The 22,711-nt window shown below is 39.9% G+C and overlaps 2 protein-coding genes across 5 annotated transcripts in view; both read right to left on the reverse strand.

Moving 5' to 3' along the window:
• Positions 1 to 2,286, reverse strand: part of ACMSD (aminocarboxymuconate semialdehyde decarboxylase) — a 64,356-nt gene extending 62,070 nt beyond the window's left edge. For 2 of the 4 annotated variants that reach the window (XM_050751000.1, XM_050750996.1), the window contains exon 1: positions 2,089 to 2,286. In XM_050751000.1, the coding sequence (XP_050606957.1) occupies positions 2,089 to 2,145 (57 nt within the window). In that variant the 5' untranslated portion in view covers positions 2,146 to 2,286. The remainder of the gene's footprint in view (positions 1 to 2,088) is intronic. The other 2 variants (XM_050750995.1, XM_050750997.1) reach the window with 2 other exon arrangements.
• Positions 1 to 22,711, reverse strand: part of RAB3GAP1 (RAB3 GTPase activating protein catalytic subunit 1) — a 1,043,110-nt gene that overhangs the window by 341,663 nt on the left and 678,736 nt on the right. The window lies entirely within an intron of this gene.

A 22,711-nucleotide genomic window follows, 5' to 3' on the forward strand; every position in this document is an offset into this window, starting at 1 on the left:
ATCTCACAAATCACCACTAAAGAACTTACTCATATAACCATACACCACCTGTTCCCCAATAGCATATGGAAATAAAAATAAATACATAAAAATAAAAAAAGAAGAAGAAACCTGGCTTATTGGGACAAAATTTCTCTCCCTCTTTAAAGCAATAGCTGATGATAGAAAGGAGAGGGAGTTTGGAAGCTGGGGAGTCCAAGATCTGGTGAGAACCGGCTTCCTGGTTCTAAGATGGTGCCTTCTTGCTGTGCCCTCACGTGGTAGAAGGGGTGAACAAGGTTCCTTGGGCTTACTTTATAAGGGCACTAATCCCATTCATGAGGGCTCTGCTGTCATGACCTAATCATCCCCAGAAGGCTGCATTTCCTAATACCATTGCCTTGTAGGCTAGGGTTTCACCTGAATTTTGGGGGAGATGTACATATTCAGACTGTAGCTCTCTAAGCCTCAAAATCCTATCTGCACAAGGAGGTGTATGCCCTGGAGCTTGGAGCCCTGCTTGGAGGGTCGGTCATGCTAGCTAACCCTCTCAGTGGGATAGTACAGGTGGGCATTGTCCTCTAGAGACCACCATGGTGGTTTCCAAAGCATTTCATGTGGATGTTCTTTCATACTCAAATAGAGAAAAAAGCTGTAACAGAGGAATTAGTGCCATTTGCTAGGTATAGATTATGGCTATTTTAAAATACCAAATACTAAAATTTGGATTTTACCAAAACTCTTAGATTAGGGAGTATAATCTATTTCTTCTTGTGTTCACAAATTAATCAATGTGTTCATTGCATCATTCATCAGGCAAATACTCATAAACGAGGGGTAGAAAGTGGTGGGCACCACATGATGTAAGAAACTGCATGCAGCTTCTAAATAACGCAGATGCACTCTCACAAAGGAACTGGTGCATTCCCTTCATGAAATCATTAACATTGTGAAGCGGTTTACACTTCAGTAAACTCTGATGAGGACAACAGCACTCAGAACAGCATGTTCCTGTGTCAACATGTAGAGTCCTTTTAGGAAGAGCAGGTTGAGTGGTTTAGCTTTTATCCTTAGCTGTATATAGGATAGGCTTTCAAAGATCACTTGTATTTTTCAATATACAGTTTCTACCACCCATCTTACCTAAGATACCAATGGACAAAGAAATACTTAAGATAAACATTCTTCTATGAGACAACTATGAGAAGAAAATACTTTCATCTACCTGCACAATGAACCACATTTAATTCAAGTTTGGGTTAATTCATTTTCCCTTACTTGGGATAAAAAAGATGAAACATTATTGGTGGGGTGAAAGTACTGGCAGAATGCTGAAGATTGGGTAAAACCTGATATTAAGCCTGAACAAGCCTCTAGCCAATTTTACATTTCCTTCATGTTCCTCACCTTCCTCTTTTTGTATTCATTCAAAAGTTCTTAATGACAAAAGGAAATTTCCATCTTTAGAGAAACACAAAGAATACTCTTTTAGTAGATGTCACTGTGCAAAAGTTTCATGTCATTTATTCTGGGGTTTTTTGATGTACCTACTTCCTAGTTCTTCATGACAAAGATTTATAGAATAAAGAACATCAAAAAGTAAAGGTTTCAGGCAGTGTCCTAAAATAGACTAAAAAAAAAATTCACAAAGCTATCTCTTGGTGCTTCTAAAACTTATTTTAAACATTTTGAAAAGGAGATATATTTTAGAAGTCCTTGAAACCGATCACATTCCATTTTTAATAGTCTTTTATTTAAAATTGTAACTTTAAATTCTGTAGTTGGCATGTATCTTCCCAGCAGCTGAATATGTGATTTTAAAAAAGGTAAATCTGCTTTACTTAAATTGTCTGGAAATTTTAAAGAATGGTTCATTTGAGGGAAAAAAGGGATTCTGAGAAAGCGCTTATTTCTTTAATCCAATGTTCTTTCAAAATAAATGTAAAAGTCATTTTTAAAAACTAGGAAATCAGAACTACCAAATAATTTAAGTCCCCCTACCCCCCACCAAAGCAGATAAACTAGACATCTAATTCCATAAAGAAGAGAAAGGCAATGAGAAACCCTGGAGAAGTTTCAGAAATAATTCAGCAAATTAATTACCATTACCTTTTTTAGATCTGGCCATTCTTTTGGTAGAATATGACTATGGATGTCAATTTTCATCTCCACAGGATCAGAGAAGCATGTAAGGAAAGAAGTTTTGATATCAAGAGACTTTTTTGAAAACTGTGGAGTTAATTGATTTATTTAGTCCCTTTACAGCCACCTTCAGGCAGCAGTCAGTAGGCCTGCCCAACCCAGTCTAGGTCCATTAGAACTTCCTTATTAAAGTTCAAAGTTCTGTTTATTTGTTAACCAAGCTTTGGTTAACCAAGCTTTGTCAACCAAGCTTAGGGTCAACACACTTTGGTAGTCAGGACTCTTGGCACAAAACTTTAAAAAAAAACAACAAAAACTGTACTCAACTGTATGAGGTCAAAAGCACAGCAGGATGCTTTGACTTATAGCAGGCCAAAAATTGACTAATTTTTCATTTTAAATATTTTAACTTTTATAAAGCTATACATAGTTAGTAATTAAATAGTTTGTAGTTAAAAACAAAACCATGTAGAGGGCTTTTGCAGAAAAAGGATAGATCCCTGACTCACATTTTCTTACCTTTCCTTGCACGATTCAGAAGCAGCCAGTTTTTTTGCTTTTGCTCTTTTTTCAGTTAGTTACTCCCGTATCTTTAAATAATATTTAGCAGTTGGCTTGTTCATGAAAATTTAGCATCTTGAAAAGTTGTCCGGAAGTTTCGTGTTTACTTTTAAATCACAGAAAGGGTCCACTCTTCATATATGTTTTGTCCTCCAGTGCCTTTGTCTTGGACTCATTCATTCATGCAGTTTTTTCCTTTTTTTGTTTTTTAATTTGAGACGCGGTCTCACTGTATTGCCCAGGCTGATATCGAATTCCTGGGCTCAAGCAATCCACCCACCTTGGCCTCCCAAAGTGCTGGGATTACAGGCAAGAGTCACGGCACCCAGCTTCATTCATGTGCTTAACAAACACTTATGGAGAACTGCTATGTGCTGACGATGTAAAGTTGACTGAGAGATAAGATGATACATATCCTATAATAGATAATTGTACACAGCCTAAAGTGTAGGGAAAAGAAGATAGTAGCCATTTCCATTTAGCATTATCAGAGCAGTCAGGGAGGGCTTCCAATACAGCAGAAAGTGGGGCTTATGGTCATGCCTCTAAAGAGAGCCTGGAACAAAACAGCCCTTGATTGTTCTGTGTTTACCCTTTCCTCTTCCTGGACAGCTTAAAATGTTGAAGGGACCCCAGGTTCCCTGGCAAACCCTTAAACATACCTTGGATGTTCCCTTCACTTCAGACTCCACAATACATAAATTGAGTAGTCAAAAAGCTTCCTTCTGTAATTCAGCTAGATTCTGGATAAATTGTAACAGACAGCTTGAAAGAAAATAAAGGAAATCCTTGAAATCCATTTTTTTTTTAAAAAGTTTGGGAGCTGCAAGATGGCTGAATAGGAAGAGCTCCAGCCTCCAGCTCCCAGTGTGAGTGACACAGAAGATGGGCGATTTCTGCATTTTCAACTGAGGTACTGGGTTCATCTCACTGGGGTGTGTTGGACAGTTGGTGCTGGTCCACTGGTGCAGCCCAACCAGCAAGAGCTGAAACAGGACTAGGCATCACCTCATCTGGGAAGTGCAAGAGGGAAGGGAATTCCTTTTCCTAGCCAAAGGAAATTGAGACACACAACACCTGGAAAATCAGGTAACTCCCACCCTAATACTGCACTTTACCACGGGCCTTAGCAAACAGCACACAAGGAGATTATATCCCACACCTGGCCCAGAGGGTCCCAAGCCCATGGAGCCTCCCTCATTGCTAGCAGAGCAGCCTGAGATCTAACTGCAAGGTGGCAGCGAGGCTGGGGGAGGGGCACCCGCCATTGCTGAGGCTTAAGTAGGTAAACAAAGCCGCAGGGAAGCTCGAATTGGGTGGAGCCCACCACAGCTCAAGGAGGCCAGCCTGCCTCTATAGACTCCTCCTCTGGGGACAGGGCATAGCTAAACAAAAAGCAGCAGAAACCTCGGCAGAGGTAAATGCCCCTGTCTGATAGCTTTGAAAAGAGCAGTGGTTCTCCCAGCAGGGAGGTTAAAATCTGAGAACGGACAGACTGGCTGCTCAAGTGGGTCCCTGACCCTTGAGTAGCCTAACTGGGAGACATCCCCCACTAGGTGCAGACCGACATCTCACACCTCACATGGTGGGGTACACCCCTGAGACGAAGCTTCCAGAGTAAGAATCAGACAGCAACACTTGCTGTTCAGCAATATTCTATCTTCTGCAGCCTCCACTGCTGACACCCAGGCAAACAGGGTCTGGAGTGGACCTCAAGCAAACTCCAACAACCTACAGCTGAGGGTCCTGACTGTTAGAAGGAAAACTAACAAACAGAAAGGACACCGACACCAAAATCCCATCAGTACGTCACCATCATCAAAGACCACAGGCAGATAAAACCACAAAGATGGGGAAAAACCAGGGCAGAAAAGCTGGAAATTCAAAAAATCAGAGTGCATCTCCCCCTCCAAAGGAACGCAGCTCATCACCAGCAATGGAACAAAGCTGAACGGACAATGACTTTGATGAGTTGAGAGAAGAAGGCTTCAGTCGATCAAACTTCTCAGAGCTAAAGGAGGAACTACGTAACCAGCTCAGAGAAACTAAAAACCTTGAAAAAAGAATGGATGAATGGATAACTAGAATAATCAATGCAGAGAAGACCTTAAAAGAACTGATAGAGATGAAAACCATAACACGAGAACTACATGACAAATGCACAAGCTTCAGTAACCAACTCGATCAACTGTAAGAAAGAATATCAGCGATTGAAGATCAAATGAATGAAATGAAGCGAGAAGAGAAGTGTAGAGAAAAAAGAGTAGAAAGAAATGAACAAAGCCTTTAAGAACTATGGGATTATGTGAAAAGACCAAATCTACGTCTGATTGGTGTGCCTGAAAGTGACGGGGAAAATGGAACCAAATTGGAAAACACTCTGCAGGATAATATCCAGGAGAATTTCCCCAACCTAGTAAGACAGGCCAACATTCAAATTCAGGAAATACAGAGAACGTCACAAAGATGCTCCTTGAGAAGAGCAACTCCAAGACACATAATTGTCAGATTCACCAAAGTTGAAATGAAGGAAAAAGTGTTAAGCACAGCCAGAGAGAAAGGTTGGGTTACACACAAAGGGAAGCCTATCAGACTAACAACAGATCTCTCGGCAGAAACTCTCCAAGCCAGAAGAGAGTTGGGGCCAATATTCAACATTCTTTTTTTTTTTTTTTTTTTTTTTTTTTTTGAGACGGAGTCTCGCTGTGTCTCCCAGGCTGGAGTGCAGTGGCGTGATCTCGGCTCACTGCAAGCTCCGCCTCCCGGGTTCACGCCATTCTCCCGCCTCAGCCTCCCAAGTAGCTGGAACTACAGGCGCCTGCCACCACGCCCGGCTAGTTTTTTGTATTTTTAGTAGAGACGGGGTTTCACCATGTTAGCCAGGATAGGTCTCGATCTCCTGACCTCGTGATCCACCCGCCTCGGCCTCCCAAAGTGCTGGGATTACAGGCTTGAGCCACCGCGCCCGGCCAACATTCTTAAATAAAAGAGTTTTCAACCCAGAATTTCATATCCAGCCAAACTAAGTTTCATCAGTGAAGGAGAAATAAAATCCTTTACAGACAAGCAAATGCTTAGAGATTTTGTCACCACCAGGCCTGCCCTACAAGAGATCCTGAAGGAAGCACTAAACGTGGAAAGGAACAACAGGTACCAGCCATTGCAAAAACATGTCAAAATGTAAAGTGCATCGATGCTAGGAAGAAACTGCTTCAACTAGCAAGCAAAATAACCAGCTAATATCATAATGACAGGATCAAGTTCACACATAACAATGTTAACTTTAAATGTCAATGGACTAAATGGTCCGATTAAAAGACACAGACTGGCAAATTGGATAAAGAGTCAAGACCTATCAGTTTGCTGTATTCAGGAGACCCATCTCACATGCAGAGACATTCATAGGCTCAAAATAAAGGGATGGAGGAAGATCTACCAAGCAAATGGAAAACAAAAAAAAGCAGGGGTTGCAATCCTAGTCTCTGATAAAACAGACTTTAAACCATCAAAGATCAAAAGAGACAAAGAAGGCCATTACATAATGGTAAAGGAATCAATTCATCAGGAAGAGCTAACTATCCTAAATATATATGCACCCAATACAGGAGCACCCAGATTCATAAAGCAAGTCCTTAGAGACTTACAAAGAGACTTAGACTCCCATACAATAAAAATGGGAGACTTTAACACCCCACTGTCAACATTAGACAGATCAACGAGACAGAAAGTTAACAAGGATATCCAGGAATTGAACTCAACTCTACATCAAGCAGACCTAAGAGACATCTACACAACTCTCCACCCTAAATCAACAGAATATACATTCTTCTCAGCACCACATCGCACTTATTCCAAAATTGACCACGTTGTTGGAAGTAAAGCACTCCTCAGCAAATGTAAAAGAACAGAAATTACAACAAACTGTCTCTCAGACCACAGTGCAATCAAACTAGAACACAGGACTAAGAAACTCAATCAAAACCGCTCAAGTACATGGAAACTGAACAACCTGCTCCTGAATGACTACTGGGTACATAATGAAATGAAGGCAGAAATAAAGATATTCTTTGAAACCAATGAGAACAAAGATACAACATACCAGAATCTCTGGGACACATTTAAAGCAGTGTTTAGAGGGAAATTTATAGCACTAAATGCCCACAAGAGAAAGCAGGAAAGATCTAAAATGGACACCCTAACATCACAATTAAAAGAACTAGAGAAGCAAGAGCAAACACATTTAAAAGCTAGCAGAAGGAAAGAAATAACTAAGATCAGAGCAGAACTGAAGAAGATAGAGACACAAAAAGCCCTCCAAAAAATCAATGAATCCAGGAGCTGGTTTTTTGAAAAGATCAACAAAATTGATAGACCGCTAGCAAGACAAATAAAGAAGAAAAGAGAGAAGAATCAAATAGACTCAATAAAAAATGATAAAGGGAATATCACCACCAACCCCACAGAAATACAAACTACCATCAGAGAATACTATAAACAGCTCAACACAAATAAACTAGGAAACCTAGAAGAAATGGATAATTTCCTGGACGCTTACAATCCCCCAAGACTAAACCAGGAAGAAATTGAATCCCTGAATAGACCAATAGTAGGCTCTGAAATTAAGGCAATAATTAACAGCCTACCAACCAAAAAAAGTCCAGGACCAGACAGATTCAGAGCCGAATTCTACCAGACGTACAAGGAGGAATTGGTACCATTCCTTCTGAAACTATTCCAATCAATAGAAAAAGAGGGAATCCTCCCTAACTCATTTTACAAGGCCAACATCATCCTGATACCAAAGCCTGACAGAGATACAACAAAAAAAAAGAGAATTTTAGACCAATATCCCTGATGAACATCGATGCAAAAATCCTCAATAAAATACTGGCAAACCAAATTCAGCAGCACATCAAAAAGCTTATCCACCATGATCAAGTGGACTTCATCCCTGGGTTGCAAGGCTGGTTCAACATATGCAAATCAATAAATGTAATCCAGCATATAAACAGAACCGAAGAAAAAAACCACATGATTATCTCAATAGATGCAGAAAAGGCCTTCAACAAAATTCAACAGCCCGTCATGACGAAAACTCTCAATAAATTGGGTATTGATGGAACGTATCTCCAAATAATAAGAGCTATTTATGACAAACCCACAGCCAATATCATACTGAATGGGCAAAAACTGGAAGCATTCCCTTTGAAAACTGGCACAAGACAGGGATGCCCTCTCTCACCACTCCTATTCAACATAGTGTTGGAAGTTCTGGCTAGGGCAATCAGGCAAGAGAAAGAAATAAAGTGTATTCAGTTAGGAAAAGAAGAAGTCAAATTGTCCCTGTTTGCAGATGACATGATTGTATATTTAGAAAACCCCATTGTCTCAGCCCAAAATCTCCTTAAGCTGATAAGCAACTTCAGCAAAGTCTCAGGATACAAAATCAATGTGCAAAAATCACAAGCATTCTTATACACCAGTAACAGACAAACAGAAAGCCAAATCACGAATGAACTCCCATTTACAATAACTTCAAAGAGAATAAAATAGCTAGGAATCCAACTTACAAGGGATGTAAAGGACCTCTTCAAGGAGAACTACAAACCACTGCTCAGTGATATAAAAGAGGACACAAACAAATGGAAGAACATACCATGCTCATGGATAGGAAGAATCAATATCGTGAAAATGGCCATACTGCCCAAGGTAATTTATAGATTCAATGCCATCCCCATTAAGCTACCAATGAGTTTCTTCACAGAATTGGAAAAAACTGCTTTAAAGTTCATATGGAACCAAAAAAGAGCCCACATTGCCAAGACAATCCTAAGTCAAAAGAACAAAGCTGGAGGCGTCACGCTACCTGACTTCAAACTATACTACAAGACTACAGTAACCAAAACAGCATGGTACTGGTACCAAAACAGAGATATAGACCAATGCAACAGAACAGAGTCCTCAGAAATAATACCACACATCTATAGCCATCTGATCTTTGACAAACCTGACAAAAACAAGAAATAGGGAAAGCATTCCCTATTTAATAAATGGTGCTGGGAAAATTGGCTAGCTGTAAGTAGAAAGCTGGGAATAGATCCTTTCCTTACTCCTTATATGAAAATTAATTCAAGATGGATAGAGACTTAAATGTTAGACCTAAAACCATAAAAACCCTAGAAGAAAACCTATGTAATACCATTCAGGACATAGGCATGGGCAAGGACTTCAGGTCGAAAACACCGAAAGCAACGGCAACAAAAGCCAAAATTGACACATGGGATCTAATTAAACTAAAGAGCTTCTGCACAGCTAAAGAAACTACCATCAGAGTGAACAGGCAACCTACAGAATGGGAGAAAATTTTTGCAATCTACTCATCTGAAAAGGGCTAATATCCAGAACTTATAAATAACTCAATCAAATGTACAAGAAAAAAACAACCCCATCAAAAAGTGGGCAAAGGATATAACAGACACTTTTCAAAAGAAGACATTCATACAACCAACAGACACATGAAAAAATGCTCATCATCACTCGCCATCAGAGAAATGCAAATCAAAACCACAATGAGATACCATTTCACACCAGTTAGAATGACAGTCATTAAAAAATCAGGAAACAATGGGTGCTGGAGAGGATGTGGAGAAATAGGAACACTTTTACACTGTTGGTGGGACTATAAACTAGTTCAACCATTGTGGAAAACAGTGTGGAGATTCCTCAAGGATCTAGAACTAGAAATACCATTTGACCCAGCCATCCCACTGCTGGGGATACACCCAAAGGATTATAAGTCGTGCTGCTATTAAGACACATGTACATGTATGCTTATTGTGGCACTATTCACAATAGCGAAGACTTGGAATCAACCCAAATGTCCATCAGTGACAGACTGGATTAAGAAAATGTGGCAGATATGCACCATGGAATAATATGCAGCCATGAAAAAGGATGAGATCGTGTCCTTTGTAGGGACATTGATGCAACTGGAAACCATCATTCCCGGCAAACTATTGCAAGAACAGAAAACCAAATACTGCATGTTCTCACTCATAGGTGGGAATTGAACAATGAGATCACTTGGACATAGGAAGGGGAACATCACACACTGGGTCCTATTGTGGGGAGGGGAGGGAGAGGGATAGCATTAGGAGATATACCTAATGTAAATGACGAGTTAATGGGTGCAGCACACCAACATGGCACATGTATACATATGTAACAAACCTGCACGTTGTGCACATGTACCCTAGAACTTAAAGTATATATATATATATATAAAAAAAACAGTTCTGTGAGCTAAAACTGAATGAGTAAGCCTTAAACTAACATGGAGGCACTTACTAATTCTGAGTAAGGAAGTGCAAGCACTTTTAGAGCACTCCCAATGGGCCAGGCACTGGTCCATGAATTTTAATAACATCATTTCACTTATTACTCATAACATTCATGTGAGGGAAAAACTGGGACCAATATTCATTTTATAGAAGAGGAAACTGAAGCACAGAGAAGTAACTTGTTCATGGTTACACAATAGTGTGTGGGAGAACTGGAATTAGAATCCAGACAGTGTGGCTTCAGAATCCTAGAGATTTTGGGGTTAATATCCCACAAGGGAATGGGAGATAATATGGGCTTGTACAAAACTGAAATAACCTCATTACACTAAAAGTTTTGAAGGGTCTAGACCCTTAGGGAAAAAGTAGTCTAGGAAAAAAACCATTGGCCAAAAAGAGGGAGTCTGTAATGAAACCTGTCTTCACTATGAGGGGAAAAGAAGAAATAACAGTTTTCTCTGAGAATTTCTTTGACAATTACTATTCAAGGTCACCCACTAAGATTTTAGTTAAAGTGGTACTATGTTAGTACCACTCCCCTGCTTCCTCTCACCCTGTCTTAGTCCATTTAGTGTTGCTTTAACAGAATACCTGAGTCTGTATAATTTATAAAGAAAAGAAAGTCATTTGGCTCACAGTTCTGCTGACTGGAAAGTCCAAGAATGTCACACCAGGAGCTGTTTGGCTTCTGGTGAGGGCCACATGCTGAGGCACAATATGGTAGAGAAGCAGAAAGGTATGCAGATGTGTGCAAAGAGAGACAGGACAAAGGAGGCTAATGAGTTTTAGAACAACCCACTCTTGGAAGATCTAATCTATTTCTATGACAATGAATCCAACCTCACAAACTATACCAGTCTTGTGAAAAACCCATCTTAACAGCCTAATCACCTCTTGAAAACACCACCTCCCAATGCTGCTACATTGGCAATTATATTTTAACATGTTTTGGTAGGGAGAAATTACATCCAAACCACAGTACTACTCTTGACCAGAAAAAGGAAATGTAAATCCTCCCTGAAGAAAAACATCCCAATTCTATCTCCTCAGTATTGCCACAGATTAAGCACCCCCAACAAAGTACTGTCTAACAATAAAAAAAATTCTACACACATGAGGAAAAAAGTCACTATGAGCAAGAGTCCACAGATATAATAAATAATAGATTTAAACCTCCAAGAAAGTTTACGAAGTTTGAAAATCAGCAAAATGAAACTTTAAAAATGAAATCAAAATAATTTTAATTTTAAAAGTCAGTGGATGGGTTAAACAGCAAAATAGATGTAGCTAAAAATAGAATTAATGAAGTGGAAGAGAGACTTTCACACAGAGATGAGAGAATTAAGCATATGTAAGGCACAAAACACAAAGGTTAGAATAAGAAAGTTTAAATACAGTCCAACTGGAGTGCTAACATAGAGGAGACAGAAGTTGGAGAAGAGATATTCCAAGAGATAGTAGCTGAGAATTTTCTAGACCTAGTGAGCCAACAGATCCAGGAATCAAAACCTGTATGAAGAAGAACTGACAAAAATTCATTTGTAGAAATCTTGTAGTGAAAACTACAGAACAACAAAATAAAAATAAGATCCTTTGAGCTGTTAGAGAGAAAGAAAGAGAATGCCTCCAAAACTCAAGAATTAGACTGACAGCATACTTCCTAGAGCAATAATGAGATCCATAGGACAATAGGATAATATGTTCAAAAGGTTGAGAGATGTTCACTGTGAACTTAGAATTGTACACCATGTGAAGTTTTAACAATGAAGGAGGAGTAAAGACATTTTCAGATAAAAAATGATCAACAGAGCCTCACTGAAGAAATTTTTAATGACATACTCCTGAAAGAAAGAAAGAAAGAAAGAAAGAAAGAAAGAAAGAAAGAAAGAAAAGTGACTCCAGAAAGATGGTCTGAAATACAAGATTGTATGGGGAACACACAAACTGGTAATTTTATAAGTAAACCTAAATATATTAAGTACTACTGCTGCTGCTGCTACTACTACTACTACTACTACTACTACTACTACTACTACTACTGCCTGTTTTAAGGAGTTAAGACACCAGCAAAATGTTATCCAACCACATCTTTGGCATGCTGTTCCAACAGTGAATCTCCTACTCTATCATCTTTTGCAATTTGGATAAACTGAGATTTCTTAAATCATTAAGTCCTGGTTCCTTTTAGTTTACCATTTTATCAATCTGTCTTTTCCTTTTGCATGTACTATAAACAAGAAGAAACCAGGACGCATCTTTAATACTTTGCTTGGAAATCTCAGCTAAACATCCAGTTTTATCACTTACAAGTTCTGATTTCCACACAACTGTAGGGAACACAATTGAGCTAAGTTTTCTGCCACTATATAATAGGAATTCATTTTCCTCCAGTTTCTAACCTGTTCTCATTTCCTTCTGAGCCCTCACCACACTGCCTTTATTTATTTATTTATTCATTTATTTTGAGATGAAGTTTCACTGTTGTTGCCCAGGCTGGAGTGCAATGGCGTGATCTCAGCTCACCACAACCTCTGCCTCTGGCCTTCAAGTGATTGTCCTGCCTCAGCCTCCTGAGTAGCTGGGATTACAGGCATGTGCCACCATGCCCGGCTAATTTTTGTATTTTTAGTAGAGATGGGGTTTCTCTATGTTGGTCAGTCTGGTCTTGAACTCCTGACCTTAGGTGATCTGCCTGCCTCGGCCTCCCAAAGTGTTGGGATTACAGGCATGAGCCACTGCACCTGGGCCACATTGCCTTTAATATCCATGTTTCTACCAATGATATGTTTATGATGATTAAGGTGTTCTCCAAGACAATATAGGTTCTCTCTACCAGGCTCCTCACTCCTTCAAGCCCTCATTGTCAGGATCTATAACATCCATATTTCTACTAACAGTATCTTCAAAGCAGTCTAGGATTTTCAGTATTCTTTCACCCTCTGCCTAATGTCCAATTCCAAAGCTGCTTTCACATCTTTATGTACTTATTACAGCGGTACTCCACTTTCAGGTACCAAAGTCTGTATTAGCTTCCAATTGCTGTTGTAACAAATTACTGCAAACTTAATGACGTAAAACACAGGAATTTATTCTCTCATAGATCTAGAGGTAAGAAGTCTAACATGGGTCAGCAGGGGTATTTTTCTGCTGGAGGCTCTGCAAAAGAATGTTTCCTTGCCTTTCTAGCTTCTGGAGACTATCTGCATCCCTGACTCCTGTCCCCTGAAACCCATCTTCAAAGACATTGGCATCCTCTAGTCTCGTCTGCTTCTATCATCACCTCGCCTTTTTAAAATTCTAACTCTCCTGCCTCCTTCTTATAAAGGCCCATGTAACTACATTGGACCCACCTAGATAGCCCAGGATAATCCTTACTTAATTACATTTTAAAAGCCATTTTTACCATGTAAGGTGACATATTCACAGGTTCTAGGGATTAAGATGTGGACATCTTTGAGCAGGTAGAGGGGGACATTTTCAGCTGTCCCTAATTAGGCATTGTAAAATGTCCAGAGTAACTACTGAAAGAATACAAATAGAGTATATAACTTAAAAGCCAGTGAAGTGGAAAATGGAATAAGAAAAATATTAATTCAAAAGAAGGCAATAAAAGAGAAAAAAACCAGAAATAGTAGGGCAAACAGAAAACACAAAATGAAATGGCAGAAATAAAATCCAGCTACATATTGTTTATAAGGAACACTTTTAAACTATAAGAATACACAAAGTTTGAAAGCACAAAAATTACAAGAAACTAAAGCAAATTCTAATGAAAAGATAGCTATGCTAGGTTTTGTTTTTTGTTTTTTTGTTTTTGTTTGTTGTTGTTGTTGTTTATTGAGATGGAACCTCCCTCTGTCACCCAGGCTGGAGTGCAGTGGCATGATCTCTGCTCACTCCAACTTCCACCTCCTGGGTTCAGGCAATTCTCCTGCCTCAGCCTTCCAAGTACCTGTGATTACCGGCATGTGCCACCATGCCTGGCGAATTTTTATATATTTTTTAGTAGAGACAGGGTTTCACCATGTTGGCCAGGCTGGTCTTAACTCCTGACCTCAAGTGATCTGTCTGCCTCAGCCTCCCAAAGTGCTGGGATTACAGGCATGAGCCACCACGCCTGGCTGCTATGATAGTTTTTTATCATAACATTTTATGGTAGCAGGAACATATGTCAGATAAGCAAGACTAAAAAATGTAAAGCATTATTGGGACAAAAGAGGACCACTATATAATATATAGAGGACCACTATCAATATAATATGTAGAGAGGACCACAAAGTAATATATATAGAGGACCACTATAAATAACATAGAGGACCACTATAATAAAAACTAAAATAAGTAATAATTCTAAATTTGTTACAAATTGCTTCAAAATACATAATGCACAAATACACACACACACATACAGACATACATCACTTAACAACAGGGATATGTTCTAAGAAATGGCTCATTAAGTGATTTTGTCATTGTGCAGAAATCACAGAGTACACTTATACAACCTAGATGGAATAGCCTACTACACACCTAGGCTAGGTGGGATAATGTTGCTTCTAGGCTACGAATCTGGACAGCACGTTACTGTACTGAATGCTATAGGCAATTGTAACAATGGAAAGTATTCATGTATCTAAACATAGAAAATATACCATAAATACACAATATTATAATCTTATTGGACTTTTTTTTGTATTTTTTTGTAGTTTTTGCATTTTTTTGTATATATAGTCCATCGCTGACCAGAATGTCCTTATGTGACACATGACTGTATATATGTATATATATATTTGACAAATTTTCCAACATATGTCTTTCAATTATTGGTAAGTCAATCAAATAAAAATTATCTACAAGGAACGGCAGCAGAGTGTCCCAATGCTGAAGAACCACCAAAGAACTTCAAAAGCATTCCACAAGAAAAGGGGAGTGCTTTTTAAACTCCAGCCTGGCCCACAGGGCTCTAAGCCATCTTAACAGAGAGTCAGTCAAGGCTACAAGTAATGTAGACCTCACATTTCCTCCCTCTCCCTGCTTTGACCCTGCTAGAGAAAGAGATCAAGCTTAGAGTGGGGAAATGTCAGTTAGGGAAGGAAAAGAAAGATTCATATGCTCATTTTTAGGGAGAGAAGCCTTCCTTCCCGTGAGGATTGAAGAGAGTCCTAATATATTGTACTGGGCATTTTTACTTTGTGAACAGAGACTTGGTTTTTGATTTAAAGCAGCCTAAAAGTGAGTACAAATGCCTTGAATGATGGGTTGATCGGACACAGCAAACCACCATGGCACACATTTACTTATGTAACAAATCTGCTCGTCCTGCACATGTATCCTGGAACTTAAATTAAATTAAAAAAATTTTCTTAGAGGCTACACAGGTTTTCACATCGAAAGAGGAGAAACTACTTTCACTAAGCAGAATGAAAGGGAAAGTGCGAGATTTAGAGAGTTGTGTATATGACCACCTTTAATGTATTTCAATGTACCTGTAACAGAAGAAGAGAGGATTGCTTTTAGTTTTGCTCGTAAGGACAGACAAACCTTTGGGCTGAACAGGCAGGAGGTTAGATACAGTTGTTGTGAGCAGATAACACTGTTTCCGTTTCCACTGTAACACTAAGGAAAGTGAAAACCAAAGGGAAAATTGTGTAAGATCTCATCTCTACATTAAAAAATGGAATTATAAATCGATGAGTTTTATACTGAACATTCCTTTGTGGAAAAAGGCAAGAGATTCTTACATTATTCAGTAGTTGCACTGGATAAAAATAAAGAGGTTTAGACCATGTCTGAGTAGCTCCTTCCTCTTGGCCCTAATCTGATGACTATGAATCAGCTCAAATACCAAGGTTTGACTTTTGACTTCACTGCTTATTAGCTGGATAGCCTTGGGTAAGTTATTTAGTCTCTCCATAAAATTAGGATGATAATATAATTGATTTTATAGAGTTGCAGTAAGCATTAACTTGAGTCATATAAAGGTATCAGCTCTGGGTTAGGCCTGGCACATAACCCAATTATTATTATTATTATTATTATTATTATTATTGAGATGGAGTCTTGCTCTGTCACCTAGGCTGGAGTGCAGTGGCATGATCTCGGCTCACTGTAACGTCTGCCTCCTGGGTTCAGGTGATTCTTTTGCCTCAGCCTCCTGAGTAGCTGGGATTATAGGTGTGCACCACCATGCCAGGCTAATTTTTGTGTTTTTAGTAGTGATGGAGTTTCACCACATTGGTCAGGCTGGTCTCAAACTCCTGACCTCAGGTGATCTGCCTGCCTCTGCCTCCCAAAGTGCTGGAATTACAGGCATGAGCCACCATGCCCGGCCAATCCAATTATTTTTTAGTGTGCGGTATACAAAGACTGGCTTGAAGTCTGCTATCAGTTTAAGAGAACTTGCTCCCCTTTCTTGGATTATATTATATAAGAATCCTGGGTGATCCAGGAATATGGGGTTGGGGAATGCCCTCTGTGGTGGTCACCACGATTGTGTGTTCGCTTGCCCAGGTCTGTGTGATCCACTTGAATGTGGGAGCTCCACTGGTTGAATGGAACACTTCTGGAAGCTCCCATTCCAAAATGGGACTCCTTACCCAGACATCTGCTCCTCTTCTTGTGTTCTCTCTCTCAGTGGATGACACACTCTCCAAGCCAAACTCCCCCATTTCTGCCCCCCTTTCTCTCTCCACAATCAATAAATCACCAAGTCTTTTTATTCTAACTCCACTGCATTATCATAACCCCTTTTTATAGCAACTCTGTTTTCTTGCCTCTAGTCTCACTTTCAGACCTTCATCATCTCACTCCAGGATTTTAAAATAATCTACTAATGGTCTCTGACTCTAGTCTTGGTCCCCAGTGATTCATCCGGAAGACTCTCTTGGCCAGCATGTGATCTCTCTCAAAACAGAATGATCACATCTCCTTCTAGTGTAACACTTTTCATGGGTTCTCACTGCTAAGTCCAAGCATTTGTGGGAAATAAGGCCTCCAATGTACTTCTCTACTTCTGTTGTCTCTGTGCTTTGCCATTGTGCCCTATCCCCCAGTCACAGGAAGCACTTTGTGCCTAGCAAATGCAGTACATTCCCCCTTCTGTCTTTACTTATGGCTTCCTTGGCCTCTGATGTCTGGAATGACCTTTGCCTGCCCTTCTTTCTGCCAAAGGTACTCCTATCCATTACTCAACATTTGGTTTAAACATCACCTCCTCTGTGAAGCCGCTCCTGACTACTACCATCCCCAAATGGTAAAAGGGACCATATCCTCCTGGAAGAGTCAGTTGGACGAGTGGGAGTATCAATGACCTTGACAAAGCAGTGAATGATTTCAGTTTCATCTTAGAAGATACCAGAGTCCGTTTCTGCTGCCTTTTCCCAGTCCCTAGCTTTTGATACCCAGAGACCTCTGAGTCTCTTTTTCCTCCTTTTCAATACTTGCTATGGGAAAGGAGCTGGTTTCAGTCTTTGTACTTTAGTTTGAATTTGTCTATATCTGGGCATTGTTGAATTAAGTTTTTGAGTAAACACCATGGGGACAGGGGCCATGTTTATCTTGGATTACATTCTCAGTGAAAAGCAATTGAGTAGGTGCTTGCGATGGTTCATTTTGTGTCAACTTGGCCAGGTCACAGCACCTAGATATTTTGTCAAACATTATTCGAGATGTTTCTCTGGAGGGTTTTTAAGGTGGGATTAGCATTTCAATCAATAGACTTTGAGTAAAAGTGTTTACCCTCCATAATGTGGATGAGCCTCATCCAGTCAGTTGAAGGCCTTTAACAATCATTTGAGCCAATTCCTTAAAATAAATGTGTCTTTCTCTCTCCTTATATTTATAAGTACACACACACACACACACACACACCCCTATTGGTTATGTGTCTCTAGGAAACCCTAATACAGTGCTTTATAAATGTTTGATAAATTTTTGATGAACGAATTGATCATTAAGTAAATCGACATGAATATGTGGGTAAAATGTCCTTTCAGGAACATTTCTATCTAAGACTCATGTGGAACTGCTATGTAAGAGATTTCAGCTCTTATTCAATATCATGGAGCAACAGGTGCGATTCTCCATGTTTCTTCGAACCCTCGACCCTTTCTATATTTAGTCAATTAAGTGATAAAGGGTAAAAACAGAAGCTAGCTCTTGGGTTTTGAGTTTTAAAAGCCTCACTTTCAGATGGGCACAGTGTCTCAAGCCTGTAATCCCAGCACTTTGGGAGGCCAAGGCAGGCAGATCTCTTGAGGCCAGGAGTTTGAGACCAGCCTGGCCAGTATGGTGAAACCCCATCTCTATGGAAAGTACAAAAATTAGCCAGACATGGTGGTGCATGCCTGCAATCCCAGTTACTCAGGTGGCTGAGGCAGGAGAATTGCTTGAACCTGGGAGGCTGAGGTTGCAGTGACCTGAGATCACGCCACCACACTCCAGCCTGGGTGACAAAGCGAGACTGTCTCAAAAAAAGCACCTCACTTACAGTGATCCATGGGAAGACTTTGAGCCTTAGACTTGGGAGGAACCAGGGTTGAGACTAAATTTTCACTTAAATAAAACCTTGCAGACCAGGGAGATGGGAGTCAAAGAACAGAAGGGAACATATGGATGCTATGAGTCCCTGAGGAGGGCCTCCCTGAACCCTGCCTTCCAGGGCCAAGCCTCAGGATGGGGTGGGGAAAGAAACCCCAGGTGAGCCGGGGGATTTTGATGTAGTAGTAGAGGGAACCTGGGTCAGCAAGGAAAAGTGTTGAATGTTATATGTGGACCAAGAAGGCTTTAGATAAGTGAGCAGAGTGAGGCCCAGCAAGGCAAGACAGATGTAGAGTGGTCCTAAAAGAAGGGTGACAGTAGCTGAAAGTTAGCCAGCCATGAAAGGGATTTGGAGTGAGGAGTGAGGGATGACCCAGCAGGCACCTGTGTGTGTTGATGATGGGAGGAAAATGTTTTAGCCAATCTAACCCAGACAGTGACCCAAACCAGATACCACCTCTGACTGCTAATGCCGTGGGCTACAAAAGAGAGAGTAAGAGAGAGTCTAAGATAATGTCTAAGATAATGAACTCTGGCGTAAACTTAAAAATCTGTTTCTTTGGGCAAATTACTTAATTATGTATCAGTTTCTCCATATGTAAAACAGGACAAAAATAGTAGAACCTATCTTGGGCTGTTGTAAGGATTAAAGGAGTTAAGTCAGGGAAGGCATATGAAACAGTGGTTAGTTAGTGGCATTTAAGGGTTAGTCATTGTTTTTCATATTATTACTGTCACATAAGCCTGCCACAATTTAAACTAAACCTCAAGGAAAATGTGTGGGTAAAAGAAACCCTGAAATAACTGAGATTATGTTTCTGCCATCTGATGACATATGGATTTGTATTAACAAATGAGGGGTATTAGAGAAAAGTAGAAAAAAATTACATTTTGCACATATTTGTACAATGACACACCTGAAGTTTTTGCCAGCGATTTAGGAATTCCAGATCTCATTATACGGACAGGGAGTTTTTCTTTGGAAGGCTGGGATTGATAGTCCCACGGGTATATAGGCCATATTATCAAGGGAGGTGAGCTTCTCAAGGAGCCGTGGAGTGATGGGGACCAGCGGACAGGTGAGGGTTAGCTCAGGGGGACAGGGAGTGATGGAGATCAGAGGACAGGTGAGGGTTAGCTCAGGGGGACAGGAAGTGATGGAGATCAGGGGACAGGTGAGGGTTAGCTCAGGGGGACAGGAAGTGATAGAGATCAGAGGACAGGTGAAGGGTTAGCTTTGGAGAGGAGGGATCGTCTCTCCTTTTGAGGGTAAAGGAAAAGATGGAACTATATAAGGGGGCCATGATGTGTTGAACTGAAAGCAATCACCAATCAAGAGCTGTCAGTACCTATGATCTTTCCAAGGTAGCAAGTGAAGTCATCCACTGAGGCAGAGTTGGAGATTTACAAAGCAAGGAATAGCTTTAAAATGGCATTTGAGTTGCTTGCTGGGTGATGAACAGCATTAGGGCACCAGTGTAGCTGGACTTTAAGAATGTTTAACGGACAACCACTTGGAAACACACAAAGAAATATTTTCTTAAATCTAGAAGAAAATGCAGCCAAATGTATACTGTGGTTCTATTAGAGTGGTAAAATTATGAATGAGTTTTTGTCTCCCTGTTTTGCAAATACTTTATAATAAAGTTACTACACTCTGATCATTTGAAAGGTTTACGAAAGCATATTTAAAAAGAATTTGTGATGTTTCACATGATGTTTCACATTTGTGAAACATTGTTCTTCAAAGTCATCATCACTAATGCCATCCTTGACCATGAAACACAATGGTTTATCTTCTCTGAGCTGTTTTAATCATAATCCAGTGTTCTCATCCCATTCTGATAACCTAGACATACCTGTTTGCTCGAATAATTGAGTCAGTAATCCGACAGCCTTGCACATTCTACTCTAGTTGCCTCCTGAACTCTTTTAAAGCAATTGCAGGAACAAACATCGAGATTCAATCCAGGATCCCCTCTGATTGTGTCAACTTTGCCAGATCAGAGTAACCTAATAAGGCTCTGCAATTGTGGAAAGAGCTAGCTATGCCTACTGGCATCCAGGAAAAATGATTGGCTCACTTTATTTAATTTACTTAATTTTTTTATTATACTTTAAGTTTTAGGGAACTTGTGCACAACGTGCAGGTTTGTTACATATGTATACATGGGCCATGTTGGTGTGCTGCACCCATTAACTCGTCATTTACATTAGGTATATCCCCTAATGCTGTCCCTCCCTCCTCCCCACACCACACAACAGGCCCCGGTGTGTGATGTTGCCCATCCTGTGTCCAAGTGTTCTCATTGTTCAGTTTCCACCTGTGAGTGAGAACATGTGGTGTTTGGTTTTCTGTCCTTGCGATAATTTGCTGAGAATGATGGTTTCCAGCTTCATCCATGTCCCTACAAAGGACATGAACTCATCCTTTTTTATGGCTGCATAGTATTCCATGGTGTATGTGTGCCACATTTTCTTAATCCAGTCTATCACTGATGGACATTTGGGTTGGTTCCAAGTCTTTGCTATTGTGAATAGTGCCGCAATAAACATACGTGTGCATATGTCTTTATAGCAGCATGACTTATAATCCTTTGGGTATATCCCCAGTAGTGGGATGACTAGGTCAAATGATATTTCTAGTTCTAGATCCTTGAATAATCGCCACACTGTCTTTCACAATGGTTGAACTAGTTTACAGTCCCACCAATGGTGTAAAAGTGTTCCTATTTCTCTACATCCTCTCCAGCACCTGTTGTTTCCTGACTTTTTAATGATTGCCATTCTAACTGGTATGAGATGGTATCTCATTGTGGTTTTGAGCTCACTGATGGTATCTCACTGATGGCCAGTGATGAGCATTTTTTCATGTGTCTGTTGGCTGCATAAATGTCTTCTTTTGAGAAGTGTCTGTTCATATCCTTTGCCCACTTTTTGTTGGGGTTGTTTCATTTTTTCTTGTAAATTTGTTTAAGTTCTTTGTAGATTCTGGATATTAGCCCTTTGTCAGATGGGTAGATTGCAAAATTTTTCTACCATCCTGTAGGTTGCCTGTTCACTCTGATGGTAGTTTCTTTTGCTGTGCAGAAGCTCTTTAGTTTAATTAGATCCCATTTGTCAATTTTGGCTTTTGTTGCCATTGCATTTGGTGTTTTAGTCATGAAGTCCTTGCCCATGCCTATGTCCTGCATGGTATTGCCTAGCTTTTCTTCTAGGGTTTTTTATGGTTTTAGGTCTGACATTGAAGTCTTTACTCCATCTTCAATTAATTTTTGTATAAGGTGTAAGGAAGAGACCCAGTTTCAGCTTTCTACATATGGCTAGCCAGTTTTTCCAGCACCATTTATTAAATAGGGAATTGTTTCCCCATTTCTTGTTTTTGTCAGGTTTGTCAAAGATCAGATGATTGTAGACGTGTGGTATTATATCTGAGAGCTCTGTTCTGTTCCATTGGTCTATATCTCTGTTTTGGTACCAGTATTGTGCTGTTTTGGTTACTATAGCCTTGTAGTATAGTTTGAAGTCAGGTAGTGTGATGCCTCCAGCTTTGTTCTTTTTGCTTAGAATTGTCTTGGCAATGTGGGCTCTTTTTTGGTTCCATATGAACTTTAAGGTAGCTTTTCCAATTCGTGAAGAAACTCATTGGTAGCTTGATGGGGATGGCATTGAATCTATAAATTACTTTGGGCATTATGGCCATTTTCACGATACTGATTCTTCCTATCTGCGAGCATGGAATGTTCTTCCATTTGTTTGTGTCCTCTTTTATTTCGCTGATCAGTGGTTTGTAGTTCTCCTTGAAGAGGTCCTTTACATCCCTTGTAAGTTGGATTCCTTGGTATTTTATTCTCTTTGAAGCAGTTGTGAATGGGAGTTCACTCATGATTCGGCTCTCTGTTTGTCTGTTTTTAGTGTATAGGAATGCTTGTGATTTTTGCACATTCATTTTGTATCCTGAGACTTTGCTGAAGTTGCTTGTCAGCTTAAAGAGATTTTGGACTGAGACGATGGGGTTTTCTAAATATACAATCATGTCATCTGCAAACAGGGACAATTTGACTTCCTTTTTTCCTAATTGAATGCCCTTTATTTCTTTCTCCTGCCTGATTGCCCTGGACAGAACTTGCAACAGTATGTTGAATAGGAGT

This window comes from Macaca thibetana, chromosome 12 (assembly GCF_024542745.1).
Source record: "Macaca thibetana thibetana isolate TM-01 chromosome 12, ASM2454274v1, whole genome shotgun sequence".
Taxonomy (NCBI): Eukaryota; Metazoa; Chordata; class Mammalia; order Primates; family Cercopithecidae; genus Macaca; species Macaca thibetana.